The sequence below is a fragment of the Balaenoptera physalus genome (assembly GCF_965194825.1).
Source record: "Balaenoptera physalus genome assembly, chromosome: 4".
NCBI classification, from domain to species: Eukaryota; Metazoa; Chordata; class Mammalia; order Artiodactyla; family Balaenopteridae; genus Balaenoptera; species Balaenoptera physalus.
In genome coordinates this window covers 87,354,898-87,372,041 of record NC_138891.1, presented here as the reverse complement: position 1 = coordinate 87,372,041, position 17,144 = coordinate 87,354,898, and the positions used below count along the sequence as shown (strand labels likewise).

At 39.4% G+C, this 17,144-nt stretch overlaps 1 protein-coding gene across 4 annotated transcripts in view; it reads left to right on the top strand.

Annotated features, from left to right (window-relative positions):
- Positions 1-417: 417 nt before the first annotated feature.
- Positions 418-17,144, top strand: part of CD200 (CD200 molecule) — a 38,731-nt gene continuing 22,004 nt past the window's right edge. For 2 of the 4 annotated variants that reach the window (XR_014263043.1, XR_014263044.1), the window contains exons 1-5: positions 418-563; positions 4,298-4,379; positions 7,326-7,646; positions 9,997-10,269; positions 12,295-12,402. Coding sequence is in view for 2 of the 4 variants with exons in the window: in XM_082460224.1 (XP_082316350.1) it covers positions 552-563; positions 4,298-4,379; positions 7,326-7,646; positions 9,997-10,269; positions 12,295-12,402; positions 12,774-12,811 (834 nt within the window). In the remaining 2 variants the exon portion in view is untranslated. Of the gene's footprint in view, positions 564-4,297; positions 4,380-7,325; positions 7,647-9,996; positions 10,270-12,294; positions 12,403-12,773; positions 15,111-17,144 lie in introns of those variants that run through there. The other 2 variants (XM_082460224.1, XM_082460225.1) reach the window with 2 other exon arrangements.

Sequence of the window (17,144 nt, the reverse complement as noted above, 5' to 3'; positions counted from 1 at the left end):
GTTTTGTAAAGTGTCTATTGGTTAAATTCAGCTTCAAAATATTTGGATTTTCCGAGGTGGTAATTGTGGAACCTGTAACATTTCTCAAAAATCATTTCGTACTTGCCAGCTCCACAGTGTAGATTGCCATTCCTCCAAGCGCCAACGCAGTGAAACAATTCATGTCTTCCCACCTCTCCCTGTTTCCTTTCTCTGTCTGCACAATGAAAATGGAAACGGTGTATATTTTTTTCAAACATTTTCTGTTTCCCCAGTTGCCACCTCTGAAAACTGCGAATCGTTTTGAAGATAGGAAAAGAGGAGTACTATTTATTTTATTTTATCCCCTACAAGTAAACTGGAAAATCTGGCCTTCACGCCTCTGCTTGGGGGGCGGGGCGGGGGTGGGGAGGAGGGGTATTTGTGTGGGAGGAGGAGTGAGGCAGCTCTCCGCAGGCGCTGGCGGGGCGCATCCTTGCTCCACAGAACTGGAGGAGCTCTGTCTGGTCCGGTGTGAGATCCCTCCGGGCTTCCCAGCTGAAGCCAAACACCCCGCGCGGCCAGGAGCGAGGATGGAGGGGCTGGTGAGCCGGGCCAGGCGTGGGAAAGAGGGCGCAGGGTGGGCGACATCGCTCCGGTGGCCCTGGGGCGGTGGCGGGCTGAGAGCGCCGGGCTGCGGCTTTCCCCAGTCTGGTTCGGAGGTGGGATTTCTGCTAGCGCTTTCCTCTCAGCCCTTAACCTTGCTGAGAAGCGGATTTTGCCTTCCAAAGGGTGGTTTACAGGCCATTCCTGGCGTTCCGGTGCTCTGTCCCGGTGCTCTGGGAAAAGGATGCTGCCAGGCGCAGGCTCCGGAGACGCTTCTCCGAAGATCCTCGACATCCTCAGACAGGAACCGGGCTGGGAGGCGGACGCTGGCGGCGGGGATAGAGGGTGCTGTATTGGCTGCGTTTTGGCCCTGAAACCTGGGGTGGGGTTGCAGAATTTCAGGCTCAGGCTCTCCAGGAGAGCTGGCTCCCTCCGTGATGCTCCAGCCTCTTTCTGCATCCTCTGGGCCTTTGCCTTGGGAAGCCATAAAGGATTGGATAAATCAGGGTTAAAACCCAGGGTATCCGCGAGAGACAGACATTTTGTTTATTCAGGACCTGTGTATATGACAAAATGAAGGAAGGAGAGGATTTTCATTTACATTGGTAATTGATAAAAATAATAAAAAATAAAATCTAAATACAAGTAATGCCTGAAGTAATTTTTTTTTTGTATATAGTTTATTGGCAGGATCACACAGCCAGTTATTTCACTCTTTTCCTTAACAAAGGAGAATGGTGGCCTTAGAGCTAGTGTTTACTGAGTGCCAGGTACTCTTAATCTTCACCACTATCCTTCAAAGGAGGAGTTATTACCCAATTTTACAAATAAAGAAACAGGCAGAGAGGTTAAGTTTTCCAAGTCCATGTGACTGTATGTGGCAGGGTCAGGATTTGGACCTAGAAATTTTCAGGGAAGAGGTATGTATAGGGGCAATGTAGATGGGCAGCTGTCAGGTAAGACCCAGGCCTCTGAACCCTGGCCCTCTTGACAAAGGTTATAAATGGACTTCTCTATTTCCATTATTGTGTGATCTGATTAATGAATTTTTTAAGCTACCTAACACGTATTGGCTTTTACCATACCTTAGGCACTGTATTAAATACTTTAAATGCTTAATTAATTCTCATAGTAACCCAAAGAGATAACAGCAACATTGATTTAGTGCTTATTTGTATCAGTCACTGTTCTAGGAGCTTTACATATACTATCTCAGTTAGTCTTTTTAACAGAGAGTGGGTTGGTACTATTATTTTTTTCTGCATTTCAGAGAGGTAAAATGATTTGTCCTAGCTTACACATCTAGTATTGGTGCTAGCCTGAACTCAAGTCAGCCAGAGGAAATGTGTATATAATTAATAGCAAAGCTTTCTTTCTAATTCCCTTTGCCTCAATCACTGTGCTTCTGTTTCTTAAACATTGCTGGCCCCCAGTTCGTGCATCTTGTGTTTTGGTGTGTGTCTGCTTTCTCTCTTATCCTGAAAGACAGATTTTTACTCTGAAAGCCAAACTATTTGCATTCCTCATCACAGCCTTTGCTAGAGCCTGGATTTCCATGTGGCATGATGGTGTGGAATTAGAATGCCAAAGAAAACTTTTTAGTTTCAGAAGCCAAAGTTTTTTTTTTTTTAACATCTTTATTGAAGTGTAATTTCTTTACAATGGTGTGTTAGTTTCTGCTTTATAACAAAGTGAATCAGTTATACATATACATATGTCCCCATATCTCTTCCCTCTTGCGTCTCCCTCCCTCCCACCCTCCCTATCCCACCCCTCTAGGTGGTCACAAAGCACCAAGCTGATCTCCCTGTGCTATGCGGCTGCTTCCCACTAGCTATCTATTTTACGTTTGGTAGTGTATATATGTCCATGCCACTCTCTCACTTTGTCCCAGCTTACCCTTCCCCCTCCCCGTATCCTCAAGTCCATTCTCTACGTCTGCATCTTTATTCCTGTCCTGCCCCTAGGTTCTTCATGACCTTTTTTTTTTTTTTTTTTTTTTTAGATTCCATATATATGTGTTAGCATACGGTATTTGTTTTTCTCTTTCTGACTTGCTTCACTCTGTATGACAGACTCTAGGTCCATCCACCTCACTACAAATAACTCAATTTCGTTTCTTTTTATGGCTGAGTAATATTCCATTGTATATATGTGCCACATCTTCGTTATCCATTCATCTGTTGATGGACACTCAGAAGCCAAAGTATTGAAATAGCAAGAGCCTAAGCATTTGAGTTTTAAAAGCCTGAATGCTGAAAGACCAAGGACAGGCCTTCATCCCAGAAAAAGTTGATGGGAAGAATACAAAGTGATGGAGGAAGCAGCTTCTTTAACCCTAGGCTGGGAGAGCAAAGAGGGACTGAATAGTGTCAGTTTGTGTCCTGAAAAGGATGCTCTGTGCCTGGCCCCCGGGAGTAGGGAGTCCAGGAGGGTGGTGAATAGAACTTACAGGTAGGTGTTGAAATCAAAGAACAGAAAACACCTGTGCCTTGCTTTCTTGCGGGGAACTGTGGGAAGAGGAAAGCCTGCCCATCATGGCAAGGGAACTGTAAAACAGAGATGGACAGACACATGGGAGTCTAGTCAGAGAGCCTTGTAGAATTCTCCTTTGTTCAGCACAGAAGAATCCAGGAGCACAGAATCTGGAGAATCGGGAAACATGAGAGAACATCCTGTAAGCACAAGATTTAATTGCACAAACCGATGACCAGGATGACTTGAGGGGAACACAGTGCCAGCATGGATAGATGGCTGTAACCAAGGGTTAATGGTCCTGTCCCACGGTTTGCCATTCCCAGGACTGTGGATGCAGTGCCAGAGTTTGGGACAATTGTGAAGTGTTGGTGGGCTAAACTGACAGAGAGTATGTGATATTGACTGAAATTAAGTCCCTACCTCTAGTTGGAATGGCAGCATGAAATAAAAATTAAGTTCAGTTAAAGAAAAATACAGAGAAACCTATATTTCTTACACACCTCAATTATAGAAAAATATAGAATATAGGAAAAAATATAGGGAAAATTTACATTCCTTGCTTGTACCCCCTTACAGTGAACACACTAACGTAGACCAAAGCCAGCCATGGGGCTGCTGCAGAGTACAGTTATTCTGTCTCCATTCTACTCTCTCATTTTATAACAAAATTATACCCAGAATAATATTCCCTTAAATACCACCATGATTTGTAAAAAGGCCAAGGATTTCTGCCAGACACATGAAAATAAAGCAATGACCAAAAAATAAAGCCATTACTGGTTTTTAAAAGGTAAAATGTACATAAACTGTGCGGAATTTGCAGGAAAATCTACCTCAGCAGTCACATGTTCTGCCAAGTGGTTACAACCTGAGTTACATTTTTAATATTAACAGATGTGGATTATTTGGGGAGTGAATGTTCTTCAGCATTTGCGGTCTCTATGTTTTCTGGGTATACTTATGGCAGTTTGTTTTCCCAGCAGTCTTGACAGTGGTGGCTTTGGAAGCAAGGCCTCAAATTGCTTATTGATGGCCATAATGAAGGAACCACACTGCTGCTTTTCCCTTCCCATATCCTGAGCACCCTCTGTTATTTCTTCCATTTATCGTCTCTGGTTCTGCTTCCACAAAACCAAAGGTTTCCGGTGGTTAAAACTTTAGCTGCAACATTTCCTGAAACAGCGATTAGATTGAAGCTTCCTTAGCTTTGTCCACATCCAAACGCCCATTTCTGTACTTTGCTTTCTGTCTTCAGGTGTTGAGGAGGCTCTTCTGTCATCCGTCTACCTTCCAACTGATTTGGTTCTTGGCTGCCATGATGTTATGCAGGGCACAAGGTAAAGACACTCAATTCCCCTGCGTGGAATCCAGGAAACACAGTTTTTGGAGTGGCGACATTTGGCCACTCTTGTTTGTGCTGTGTTAGTTCATCTGTCTCCATGAATTATTTAAATGTGTAATTTGTTTGGATGACTGGGAGTGGTTCTTTCTGCTTTCCACATTTTTTTCCAATGTTTTCAAAGACTTTAATATTAAGAAACTTTTCATAGATAAAACCAGACATGAAAAGATTCTTCCTAAATTAAGATATCATTTTTCACCTATCAAACTGAATAATGTTTAAAATAAAATTCCCTATGTTTGTAAAGATATAGGAATGCCTAAGGAAGTGTGAATGAATATGGCCTTTTGGGAAGGTAGTCTGGTAATAAGCCTTAAATTTGGGTGTGTCCCTCTTACAGAAAAATACTAAAAATAATGAAATATGGAGGTTACATAGGTTCACATAGTCTATTATATAAAACATACACCTATGCTCTCCACTCATCTGCTGAATTTCCTACTTGTGCCAGTCCCTTCTCCTCGGTTCCATAGGAGACCACACCTCACTTTGCTGCTGGCCTTTTATCACCTTCCGCGTGATGTTGTACTACATCAGCCTTCACAGGGGTAGGAAAGGGAAACTTCATACCATGTACAACACAGGATTTACCAACCCTAAATGGAGTTTCATATATGCAGCGAAGAATTGTAAGCTTTCCACTAAATTATTAGTCAAAGAGAAAAGTTACCCAAGAAGTTAAAACTCTAGTTTTGATCCCTTTTCTACTCTCTATTCTAAAAGCAGCAATTTCTTCACATCTCTGCTCTGAAAAATCTCAACAAACCTTTTGGAAACCCCAGTCCTAACAACCGGTATTCCCCCCAGAACTTTTCGCGTCTACCAAGAGTACACCTCACTAAAATTGGAATTATGCAACACTTGCGGGTTCCAATTTGTATTTGTTGCTATGCCCATCTTTTCATTCTTGATGTTGTTGAGTGGATATTGATTGTTTGTTTATGCTGCCTTCTTTTTTTCTAATTACTCTAGACAGTTCATCTGTGTTATTAGTCTTAAAAAAAAAAAACAGATTTTGGTGTTTTAAGTCAAAATTTTGTGTACCATTTTATTAATTTGTGCCTTTAACTTTATTAATTCACTCCTTTTATCATTTCTTGGGTGGGGTGGGAATTTTGGATATCTGTGTGTATTCATTTTCTTCAATCTTTCTTGTTTCCCAGTAAATTAAGTTAGGATTAAATATTTCCCTCTGAGAACTGCTTTGTAAATTTCTACAGATTTTAATATATGATATTCTTATTGTCATTCATAGTGATTTATAATTCTTGTTATGATTTCTGGTGTAATTAAGGAGTTAAAAGAAGCATGTAAATTTCTAATTTTATTGCATTATGGACAGAGTTCAAGGTCATTTTTTTGTATACTATTTCAAGTTCAATTTTGGGGTATGTTCCACATGTTGTTTGAAAAGATTGTATGTTTTCTTTTGGGTAAAGTTTACAAATACATGCTCATATGCACATACTACACATACATATATAATAATTTATATATAAAAATTTGTTTTTCAAATGCTCTATATCCTTATATTTGGTTTTATTGCTTTACTTATTTTTTTAATATATGGAAGTGAAAATTCCAAGAGAACAATGAAAAACTCTCCCATTATGATTATGGATTTATGGATTTTTCTTTGTAGTTCTATTAGCTTTTTATGTATTTCAGAGTTATGTTGTTAGGTGCATGAAGTTTCATGATTAGTATGTCTTATTTTAGATTCCTCCTTTTATCATTTTGAAAAATACATTTTTGTTCCTTACAGTGTTTTTGTCTTCTATTCTCCCCTTTCTCTCCTTTTAAAATTCTTACTGGACTCATGCTGAAACATTCTAGTCTTTGAATTTTTCTTTAATCCTTTCTATATCTTTATCCCTTTGTGCTACATTCTGGAAAAATTCTATGACCTGGTCTTCCTACTTACTAATTTACTCTTCAGTGATATTCATTCTGCTAAGTCTGTTAAGAGTTTACATTTCTCATTTTCTGCATCTCTAGTTTCTACTATTTACAGTGCTGGTTCCTTTTCACACTTAAGATATCACATTTATTCACATCAAAATGTTTATTTATGATATCTTTATTCATTTGGTGAGTTCTTGGGTTTGTAGAGTTTAGTATTCCTCTATCATTGTGTTAACTTTCTCAAATGTTTGGCTATTTGTTTTATTGAGATCTCCCATTGAGTCATCTATCATAGCAATATGACTAGCCAGCATTGGAGGGGGAAGAAATTATTGCCATACCTTATATTCTGCACTGCATACACTAAAAATGGGGGAATGTGTAGATTGTCATTTGGTGGTCAAACCTCTCTGGTACTATCAGCCTCCTGGAGCACTGTCCTGTATATCTCTCTATCCTGTGTTCCTATATTCACCACTGCTTCCTGAAGGCAGACATCACTACTGCTGCTCCTTCCTTTGCAGGTATGTGTGTGGAATGTATAGAGCTGCTATACCTTCTTCACTTAAACTAATCACTCTGCCTATTGTCCATTGGCCCTTTCTTATTCCTAGCTGTTACTGCTCCAGGCATAAACTCACTTGGTGATGCTTCTATCCTATTTGGCACTTTCCATCTTCAACCTCACTTCACCTAATTTCCAGCCTACAGGGATTCTTCATGTAATTTCTGGTCACTGGGAGTTTGCTTTCTTATTTTTCTACTCTGCTACTCTTAAAGACTGAACAAATATTTGAACTTATATTTCTCTAGCAACATCAGGAAGGTAGGTAAATGTTGTTTTCTTTTTTTGCATTTTTCTGTATCTTTTCTAAATTTGACTTTGAACATGCATTGTTTTTAATCAAAAAATGTATACTTGTGTATGTATTAAAATTTAAAATATAAATGTTTTTTTATGATTCCATGATGAAAGTGGAGACCCAAGATGTAAGAGAGTTGCTGAACACACCTGCTTCTTTAAGATGCTCTCTGCAAAATCCCCAGGAAGTTCTGATTGTGACATGGCAAAAAATCAAGGCTGTAAGCCCAGAAAACATGATCACCTTTAGCCAGAACCATGGGGTTGTGGTCCAGCCTGCCTATAAGGACAAGATAAACATCACCCAGCTGGGACTCACGAACTCAACCATTACCTTCTGGAATACCACCTTGGAAGATGAAGGGTGTTACAAGTGCCTCTTCAATACCTTTGGTTCTGGGAAGATCTCAGGAATAGCCTGCCTCACTCTCTTTGGTGAGAGTCTCTGAGAATACATTGTCTCTGGCTTGAAGTGTTATCTTGCAGAATGTTTGGAATGTAGTGGTAGTGCCTAGTTTTTCAGGATCCTAACCCCAGAAAGGCTCATGAGAGGACACTTGGCCTTTCATGTCTACTGTAACTGGGGTTACTGTTATTTGGAGAGTTCATAGGACTATGTTGAATCTCTACCTGGAGTTATCTTTGTCCTGACAAATACTGTTGTCAACAAGAGTAAATTAAGGACCATAGTGAGGATAAGTTCTCCATAAGCACTGATGTGGTTCAGACCTGGCTTTGCAATTAGCAGTCATGTGACCCTAGAAGAGTCCTGTCCACTCTGTACCAGAGTTTATTTATCTGCACCAGAAGTGTGAAGTAGATCATCTCTAGGGTCTCTAACAGCTTTAGTATTTTTGGATCTAAGGACAAAGCCAGATTGGGCTAAGCTGGAGCCAGTTATGGCGGTCCCTCTCATTTTGTTTCAGTGTAGCTGTATCAGGATTGATAAGGAGACATGCAGCAGAGGCTCTTCATTCCTGATGCCTACTAGGAATTTAACTGAATAATAAGCATTCTTTTAAAATCCAAGAGGCTTAGTTTGACAAGATTCCTTTCTTCTTAACTGATGCGTAGCTGAGATCAAGAATTGAGAATTAGGAATAAGGGGTAACTTTGGAGGATGGCACACTTGGTGGTAGTTTTAGAAGGGAAACGACAAACTTAGACAGGGTTATTAGGAATGTTAAAATGAGAGTTCACGCACACCAAGAATACTGGACAAGGGATAAGAAGAGGCTCAGTAAATAAGAATGCAAGGGAGGTAAGACAACACCGAACACAAGTTTCTGTCACTTATTTTGCCTGTAATGAGTCCTCTCGGCAGGATCTTGCATCAGGCTTTCTTCTTGATTTCTATTTCTTTCATTCCTCTGTCTCCCTCTGTCTCCCTATCTTTCTCTCTCTCTCCCCTCCTCCAATCCTTCCTTCCTCTTTCCTTTCCTTTTTTCCTCCCTTGCTCTTTTTTCTTCCCTCCCTCCCTCTCCTTTCCTTTCCTTCCTTCCTTCCTTCTTCCCACCATTTTTCTTCCTTTTCCTTCTTGTGTCACATTTTTCTCATTTCTGTTCTGTTTCCTTTTCTTTTTCTTTTTTGTTCATCTTTCTTTCTCCTACTCCCCCTTCTTTACTCATAATCTTTGTGTTACTTTTTGCCCGAAAAGCAGACTCCTCTGCATCTTCTAGTGAGTAATTCTGTAGTTCTTTTCCACACTGATCCTTTCCAGCCGCACCTTATAGCTTTCATCTAAGTCATTCTTTGATACATCAGAGAACCCTGCTGCCAGTCTGGCCACGTCAACCATACTCGTCTTCCTTTACCTTATGTCTCTTCCTCCAGGGCTTATTGATGTTAGTAATCTGGGCACTCTGGACAGAGGCACAGTCCTATAGGCTCATTTTCTCCAGCCTACTGCCACCCACCCACCTCTTGAACTTCTGAGCACGGACAAGCTTTCATTTAGCATTGCCCTTTAATTATCTTGTGGGCTCCAAAGCCAACCACAGAAAGGCAAGTTTGCATTTGCTCAGCAGAGATAAACGGTATATTCCAAGGAAAATGAACTCATTAATCAAGGGACTTTTGAAAGGGAACAGGGTACAGCTGACCTAAAAATAATGTCCTTTTTTCATAAGCTAGTTATTTTCTGTTAACTCCATAAGGTGATCTCCACGGTCCTTACAACTGTCATTCTGTGATTTTCTGACTACTGACTATGAATTTCTAATTGACATTTTATATAGGTATTTCAAACAGGGACTTGCCAAGTCTGCTCCATGCCTCTTGCTCCCTGGCCCAGTTCCAAACAGAAAAAGGTTTTCTCTAAGCAGCAGCCCCCCTACGGGCTCTCTGTTCTGAAACTGCCCTCGTGCTTCTGAGAAGTGCAGACTGCTTGTATGGAGGTGCCGATTGGTGGTCATTGTCAAACTATTTGAGAGGGGTACCCAGAAGAAGGCAGAGATATTGCCTTGCCCATGGAAGAGAAAAGAATAATTAGGCTCTGCACTGTTTGGGGGAGAAGGTACCTTCTGTCCATCCAGCTAATTCTCCTAGAGGCAAACTACAGGGAGGATTGTACTTGTCACAGGGTTGTACTAGGTCAGTCTCCATCCTGCAATTCGGAGAATTAGACACAGGAAGAAGCCAGAAGGCCCCAGTTTGGACTGGATGTGCTACCTTATCTTTCTAGCCTCCACTGTCTTTCTGTAAAGATCTTCCTCTCATCTCTCTGAGGAGAGTGTGGGGCTCACACCGTGCTTAACTGATGGCAGATCATTTTTTTTTGTCCCAGTACAGCCCACAGTATTCCTTCACTATAAATTATCTGAAGACCACCTAAATATCACTTGCTCTGCCAATGCTCGCCCAGCCCCTATGATCTCCTGGAAGGTCTCTGGCTCAGAGATTGAGAACAGTACTGAGATTCTCTCACACCCCAATGGGACAACGTCTGTCACCAGCATCCTCCAGATCAAAGACCCCAAGAGTCAGGTGGGGAAGGATGTGATCTGCCAGGTACTGCATCTGGGGACTGTGACCGACTACAGGGAAACTGTGAACAAAGGTAAGAGAGAGAGGGCAAGATTTATCGTGGTCACATTTGTGGACACACACCTGCAAGGTGGTGAATGCTCTGCAGAGCCTCTTGGCCTTTAGCAAAGGAGCTGATAAGGGAGAGAATGGGATAAGTAGGGAAAGAAAAACAGAGTTGAGGAAGCCAATAAAGCCGATTTTACCTTGGCAAATGTGGTATGTTGCCCACATACTGAATGCTTTTGCTGAGATCCATCCATTGATTTATTCTTCTGTGCTACTAACTGAGCATTTGTTATGCCAGAAACGCAACAGTGAGGACTCAGTCCCTGCACACAGGGAGCTTCTAGTCTAGGAGGGAATGCAAAAGGAGCTGGGCAATTGTAAAACTTCATGTTAACTGCTTCAATAAGAAAGCTATAGCAGGAGTTCGGGTTTTTGAGCATGATTCGCCTGTTCTCCTTTGGCCCTGCAATAAACCTTTCTCTACTTAAAAAAAAAAAAAGACAGCTGTGGGAGGATTGAGAGTGGGGAGAAGTAGCCTCAGCTCAGTCTGGAGGGATTAGGATGTTTTCCTGGAAGAAGCCACACCCAGGATGAAACCTTTGCATAATCTACACTGTGGGAAAGGGGCTTTTAGGAAGGGGGCCAATCTGAGATGTTTTCCTCACCCCCTTTTAAAATAAACTGCCTCCTGTTCAGGACCTCTTTTGCTCTCCTGTGTTTCTATCTAAACTGCTGCCTCTGGGCCTCATCAATACAAGAGGTAAAGATTATGAGAGAGAGAATAAAGAAAGCAGTGGTTTTAAAGACAGGACACTTCAGTAATAACAGCCACAGTTTTCTTTCTCTATGTAGTTTTGAAGCACTAACTCTGGATGAGGCACTCAGTAAGAAGCCTTGCTGCTTTTTTCTGGGCGCATTGTAAACAATAAAAGCTGGAAAAGTTTAGACCTCATTGGTATGGTGGCCTCTAGTGAACATATCCTGTAGTCATTTCTGGGGTCCTTGAAAAAGCAGACTAATCAAAAAGTAAATATTTAGGTAAATTTGCTCAAGAGGTTTGCAGTATTAGATTTGGACATTTGTGAAGAGATCCTCAGATTCAGCCACGGTGAAGGGTAAATTTCCCTGAAAAACAAAAATCTGAAAAGGAACATGTCTTTCCAAGAGTGCCAACATTGACTTATATCATTTATAATGTTTATACATCATTTGTATAATGTTTGTTCATTCTGCGAACATTTACTAAAAATCTTTCATGCTTAAAGCATTATGTCGAGCACTAGAACTAGTGAAATTAGACAAATCTGAAGGTGCTCAGTTAAAGTATGTGACAAATTCCATTATAAAGGTATGGAGAAGATGCTGGAGACTCCCAAATCAGGGAGTGCTTCTTCTGCCTTTGTATTACACAGTGACACTGAAGAGATGATATTCAGGCTAAGTTGCATTTATTGACTATTGGAAAGAGATTTAATAACAAAGGCATGGATTAGGAGCAACACAATAAAAACATTGAGATGAGTTATTCCTGGGGGTTGGAATCATGAGATTCATTATTCTTTTCCTTTATATTTCTGTCTTTTTCAAAAATTCCTCAATAAACGTATTACTTTAATGGACAGTATGGCAAAGAATATGTGCTTTGAAGGCAAACAGACCTTTGACCAAGCTTTGTTCTACCACTTACTACACTGATTTGGGGCTAACTTAACTTCTCTGAGCCTCAGTTGTTTGTTTTTTTAATCTGTTAGATGATTATAATAAGACCTAACTCTTGGGCTATTTTGAGGATTAAATGAGGTAACACATTCAAAGCTCCTACTACCTAGTAACTACATAAAACACATTAGCGATTATTATTATTTAAATGTTATTAAAATAATGTGAGGTCATGAATATAGACCTCAGTATATATATATATATTTAAGAATAGTTTTCATCGAAAGCTCAGCTCTAGTAAAAACTCATCACAACTGTCTCTTTATCACTTTTTGCCTCTACAGCTTCCACTTACAACTTGTTTTTCCTTTTCTCCCTTCAATATCCACAGGCTTTTGGTTTTCAGTTCCACTACTGTTAAGTATTGTTTCCTTGGTAATTCTTCTGGTCTTAATTTCAATCCTACTATACTGGAAACATCGTCGGAACCAAGACCGAGGTGAGTCCCCATGGGAGGTACAAAGAAGGAAAAAAATGATTGTTTACTGACAATTTGGGGGTCAAATGAAGATATAAGTAAAGGGGTGACAACCATGTGTTTGGTTTGGTGTTTCCAGAATACATAAATGTTGATGGTATTTTAAAACACTTCAGTGTCATTTTCTTGCAATTGGGCATTGGTTTCTGCATTTCGTTTGCCAAGATGGTTTAAAGGCCAATTATTTTATAAATTGAGAGTAAGGATTGATGAGAGGAAATGTGGAAAATGTTTATTCAATCACTATGGAATCATCTAATAGCAAAAGCAGGGAAGTCTTGGCACCCAGGCTGTGTTCATCCTACCCAGGACAATCTCGTCTCTTTTTACAGCATTCCACAGGTCAGCTACCCGACTTAAGAGACTGTGAACTTGTCTGATATGATCACTAACTGAGTAGTGCTTTCTATGTTATACCCTCACTATGGCTCAGACACTCTAGGCGACATTCAGGTGATCCATCCTTATAATAACTGCATCATGTCATTCTGCCCTTATACACTGTTAATTTCTCTCCATCCCCTACAACAACTATCACAGTGCCTTATGTATACCAGGTGCTCAATAAATGTTCATTAAAAGAATGAATGAGTGAATGACTGGAAGAATAGATTTTCAAAGGGATTTGTTCAATTCCATTTTTTTTAAATTGCAAATTCAGTACCTCATAGATGCCGAGTCTTAAACACTGTGAGACAATATAAAACAAGAGATGCTGTCAAACAAGAGGAGTCAGCCAGAGGGGAAGAATTAAATTTCTTTGGTTTCTGAAGACAGTGCATAATTTATGAAAGCTAATGCAAAGCTGCAGTTTATGTTGTATGTAATGGGGATTTCCCAAGATGACGGGGTGGTATGGGGGTTTTCTCCAGCTCACATGACTGACAGAGAGGGAAGAAAAAAATGTTGGCTTTGAGTGTTATTTTACATTTCTATTAAAAATCTCACTCAAATGCTACATTTTTTCCTTTTTATTTTATGTCTCATAGACTAATATCTTTCACCTTCTAAGTTTTTTGAACATTTAACTTTGCATAAGCCTTATATAAACACCTGATTAATTCTTGTGACTTTATAAGAAAAGCAACAAATCACCAGTGTCAATGACCCTTTTGCAAAAGTAGATAAAGGGATTTGTTCTGTACGGGACAGGAGATTGCAAATCAGATAATCTTACTGCACATAAACCTAAACCCATAGAACTCCTTAGCACTCTGCAAAATGTCAAAGGCAGAAGGCCGTTTGATTCCACTTTTTCCAAACATTTCACTTTTCCAGTTAGGAACTGAAGTTGACTTCCTTCCCTAAGGTCACACAATTAGTTAACAGCAGGCCTAGGATTAGAATCCTGGCCTCCTGACCTCTGCCAGAATGTTCTTCCAGTTATAGTTTCCTGACTTGAAAGGTGCTGTTGTTAGTTGCATTTATTTCTGTCTGTGCTTGCTGATATTACTGTATTCTTCTGTAAAGTACAAGCAGAAAAGTATGAAGTGTTTAAATTCATTTTAAAAAGTCCCCTTGGACAAGAATCTTATAATACAACCTATTCAAGCCCAAGGTAAATTTCACTAGAAAGGGGCATTTGCAAAATAATTGTCCTTTGTTCATTAAGTCTTGTATTTTCTGGGAAATATGATTGTTCAATGCCTTATTCAGTTGCTGAAGTGAAGCGAGTCAGCTTAAGATTATTTGGTTCCATATACTTAAATAGCTAGTGGCTGTATCAATTTACATTCCCACCAACAGTGCAAGAGGGTTCCCTTTTCTCCACACCCTCTCCAGCATTTATTGTTTCTAGATTTTTTGATGATGGCCATTCTGACCGGTGTGAGATGATATCTCATTGTAGTTTTGATTTGCATTTCTCTAATTAATGATGTTGAGCACTCTTTCATGTGTTTGTTGGCAATCTGTATATCTTCTTTGGAGAAATGTCTGGAGGTTCCTTAAAAAACTAAAAATAGAACTACCATATGACCCAGCAATCCCACTACTGGGCATATACCCTGAGAAAACCATAATTCAAAAAGAGTCATGTACCAAAATGTTCATTGCAGCTCTATTTACAATAGCCAGGACATGGAAGCAAGCTAAATGTCCATCATCGGATGAATGGATAAAGAAGATGTGGCACATATATACAATGGAATATTACTCAGCCATAAAAAGAAACGAAATAAGGTTATTTGTAGTGAGGTGGATGGAGTTAGAGTCTGTCATACAGAGTGAAGTAAGTCAGAAAGAGAAAAACAAATATAGTATGCTAACACATATATATGGAATCTAAGGGGAAAAAAAAAGGGTCATAAAGAACCTAGTGGCAAGATGGGAATAAAGACACAGATCTACTAGAGAATGGACTTGAGGATATGGGGAGGGGGAAGGGTAAGATGTGACAAAGTGAGAGAGTGGCATGGACATATATACACTACCAAACGTAAAATAGATAGCTAGTGGGAAGCAACCACATAGCACAGGGAGATCAGCTCTGTGCTTTGTGACCACCTAGAGGGGTGGGATAGGGAGGGTGGGAGGGAGGGAGATGCAAGAGGGAAGAGATATGGGAACATGTGTGTATGTATAACTGATTCACTTTGTTATAAAGCAGAAACTAACACACCATTGTAAAGCAATTATACTCCAATAAAGATGTTAAAAAAAAAAAAAAAGCTAGTAAAATCAAATGTTAATTATGCTGGAGACAAACCCTCAAGGCTGAGGGAATACTGGTTTGTTAAAACCAAAAGTTAAGTAATACAAAAAGCTGGGAGAAAGGGAAGAAAATCATCAAAGATAGAGACATTTTTTATTTCTTCAAGTAACAAATTTTGATTGTCAATTTGTGATGAAAGTGAATAGTTCTACCACATTTGCTTTCCATCTTTCTTTTTTTTTAATTTTTATTTTATATTGGAGTATAGTTGATTTACAATGTTGTGTTAGTTTCAGGTGTGAAGCAAAGTGATTCAGTTATACATATACATATATCTATTTTTTTTTCAAATTCTTTTCCCGTTTAGGTTATTACAGAATATCTTTCTCTACCCTTACTTTGTGGTTTTTTGCTTTCTCTCTCTCTTTTACTTTCTATTATCTTCTGAAACAGAAAACTTTTGGATGGGTGGGGAAACATGATCAGTCAAAAATGACACCAAGATTCTGGACCTGGTAACCTGAAAAAATGGTGATATGAACAGAAATAGAAGTGGAGAGGGGGAACTGAGTGTGAGAGTGTGTGTGTGTGTGTGTGTGTGTGTTTGTGTGTGTGTGTTCAGAGTTTGTGGGGAGAGAAATAGTAGAGATGAATTAGTTCTTGAGCTTATTGAATATGAGTAGACAAAGAGTCATCTCCTTGGAGCTGCCCAATAGTAAGACAAATCTGGTAAGTAAGAAAAGTCTGTTAAGTAAAGTTCAACTCTTTGTTAGATAAATGACCAAAAAAAGTTTATTTTAGATTAAAATCACTAATTTGTTGCTCATAAAAACATAAGCAAATTTATAGTTTGTGGACAGAGAGCTAATCTCTAATGGCAGATGTTATTTTCATAGAGAAGTCAGGCTCCCTGCAGTTTTCCTGTGATTCTGTATAATGCCAGAGAGTGTGATGTTGTTTTTTTCAACTGTAAAGCTGTACTAGTGATGAGCTAGAGTTGACTTCTCTTTGCACCATTCCTAATGGAATCATCACAATTATTTCCCATGAGACTACAGCAATACAATAATAGGTTAATAGGTTTTCAAAGAACGTTCTTTTTTTTTTTTTCTTTTATGAATCAGTACTTTATTACTAAATAGAAAATGGGAAGAAATTAAAATTTCCTAGGGAAATTTTCTACCATTTCATGATAGTTCTTTCTATTAAAGCCAGTTGTTGCCCCTTCCACACATACTACAGTGAAGTAAAATTTGAGGTTGAGGATAATCTTCTTTTTCTCATTAGCCAACCCACCAATGATCACAAGCTTCTCAGAAACAACAACTTCACTTTGGGGCAGATCATCATAGATAATCACCTAATTTTTAGAGATCTTTATTTTGAGTAGCAGTCTTCTTGTGTTTGATTGGGTCAAGGCTGAATTGGAAACCAATAGAAGATTTAGAAAATCATATGAAATGCATATTCCAAACCTCACTTTTCTTCAAGTATCTAACTATTTCAGGTAAAAGTGGGTTTTTTTAAACCCACATTATCTATATAATTGCCTTGACTTTTTTCAGTTCGCTTCACAATAATCTAACCTTATAAATAGGTTCTTTGCAATGCTAATAATGGCAATGTTGGTAAAACACTATATCTTGGGTGGAATCATGTCACTTTCTCCTATTATTTTTTTTAACATCTTTATTGGAGTATAATTGCTTTACAATGGTGTGTTAGCTTCCACTGCATAACACAGTGAATCAGCCATACATATACACATATCCCCATATCTCCTCCCTCTTGCGTCTCCCTCCCACCCTCGCTATCCCACCCCTCTAGGTGTTCACAAGCACCAAGCTGATCTCCCTGTGCTATGCGGCTGCTTCCCACTAGCTATCTATTTTACGTTTGGTAGTGTATATATGTCCATGCCACTCTCTCACTTTGTCCCAGCTTACCATTTCCCCTCCCTGTGTCCTCGAGTCCATTCTCTATGTCTGCGTCTTTATTCCTGTCCTGCCCCTAGGTTCTTCAGAACCTTTTTTTTTTTTTTTAGATTCCA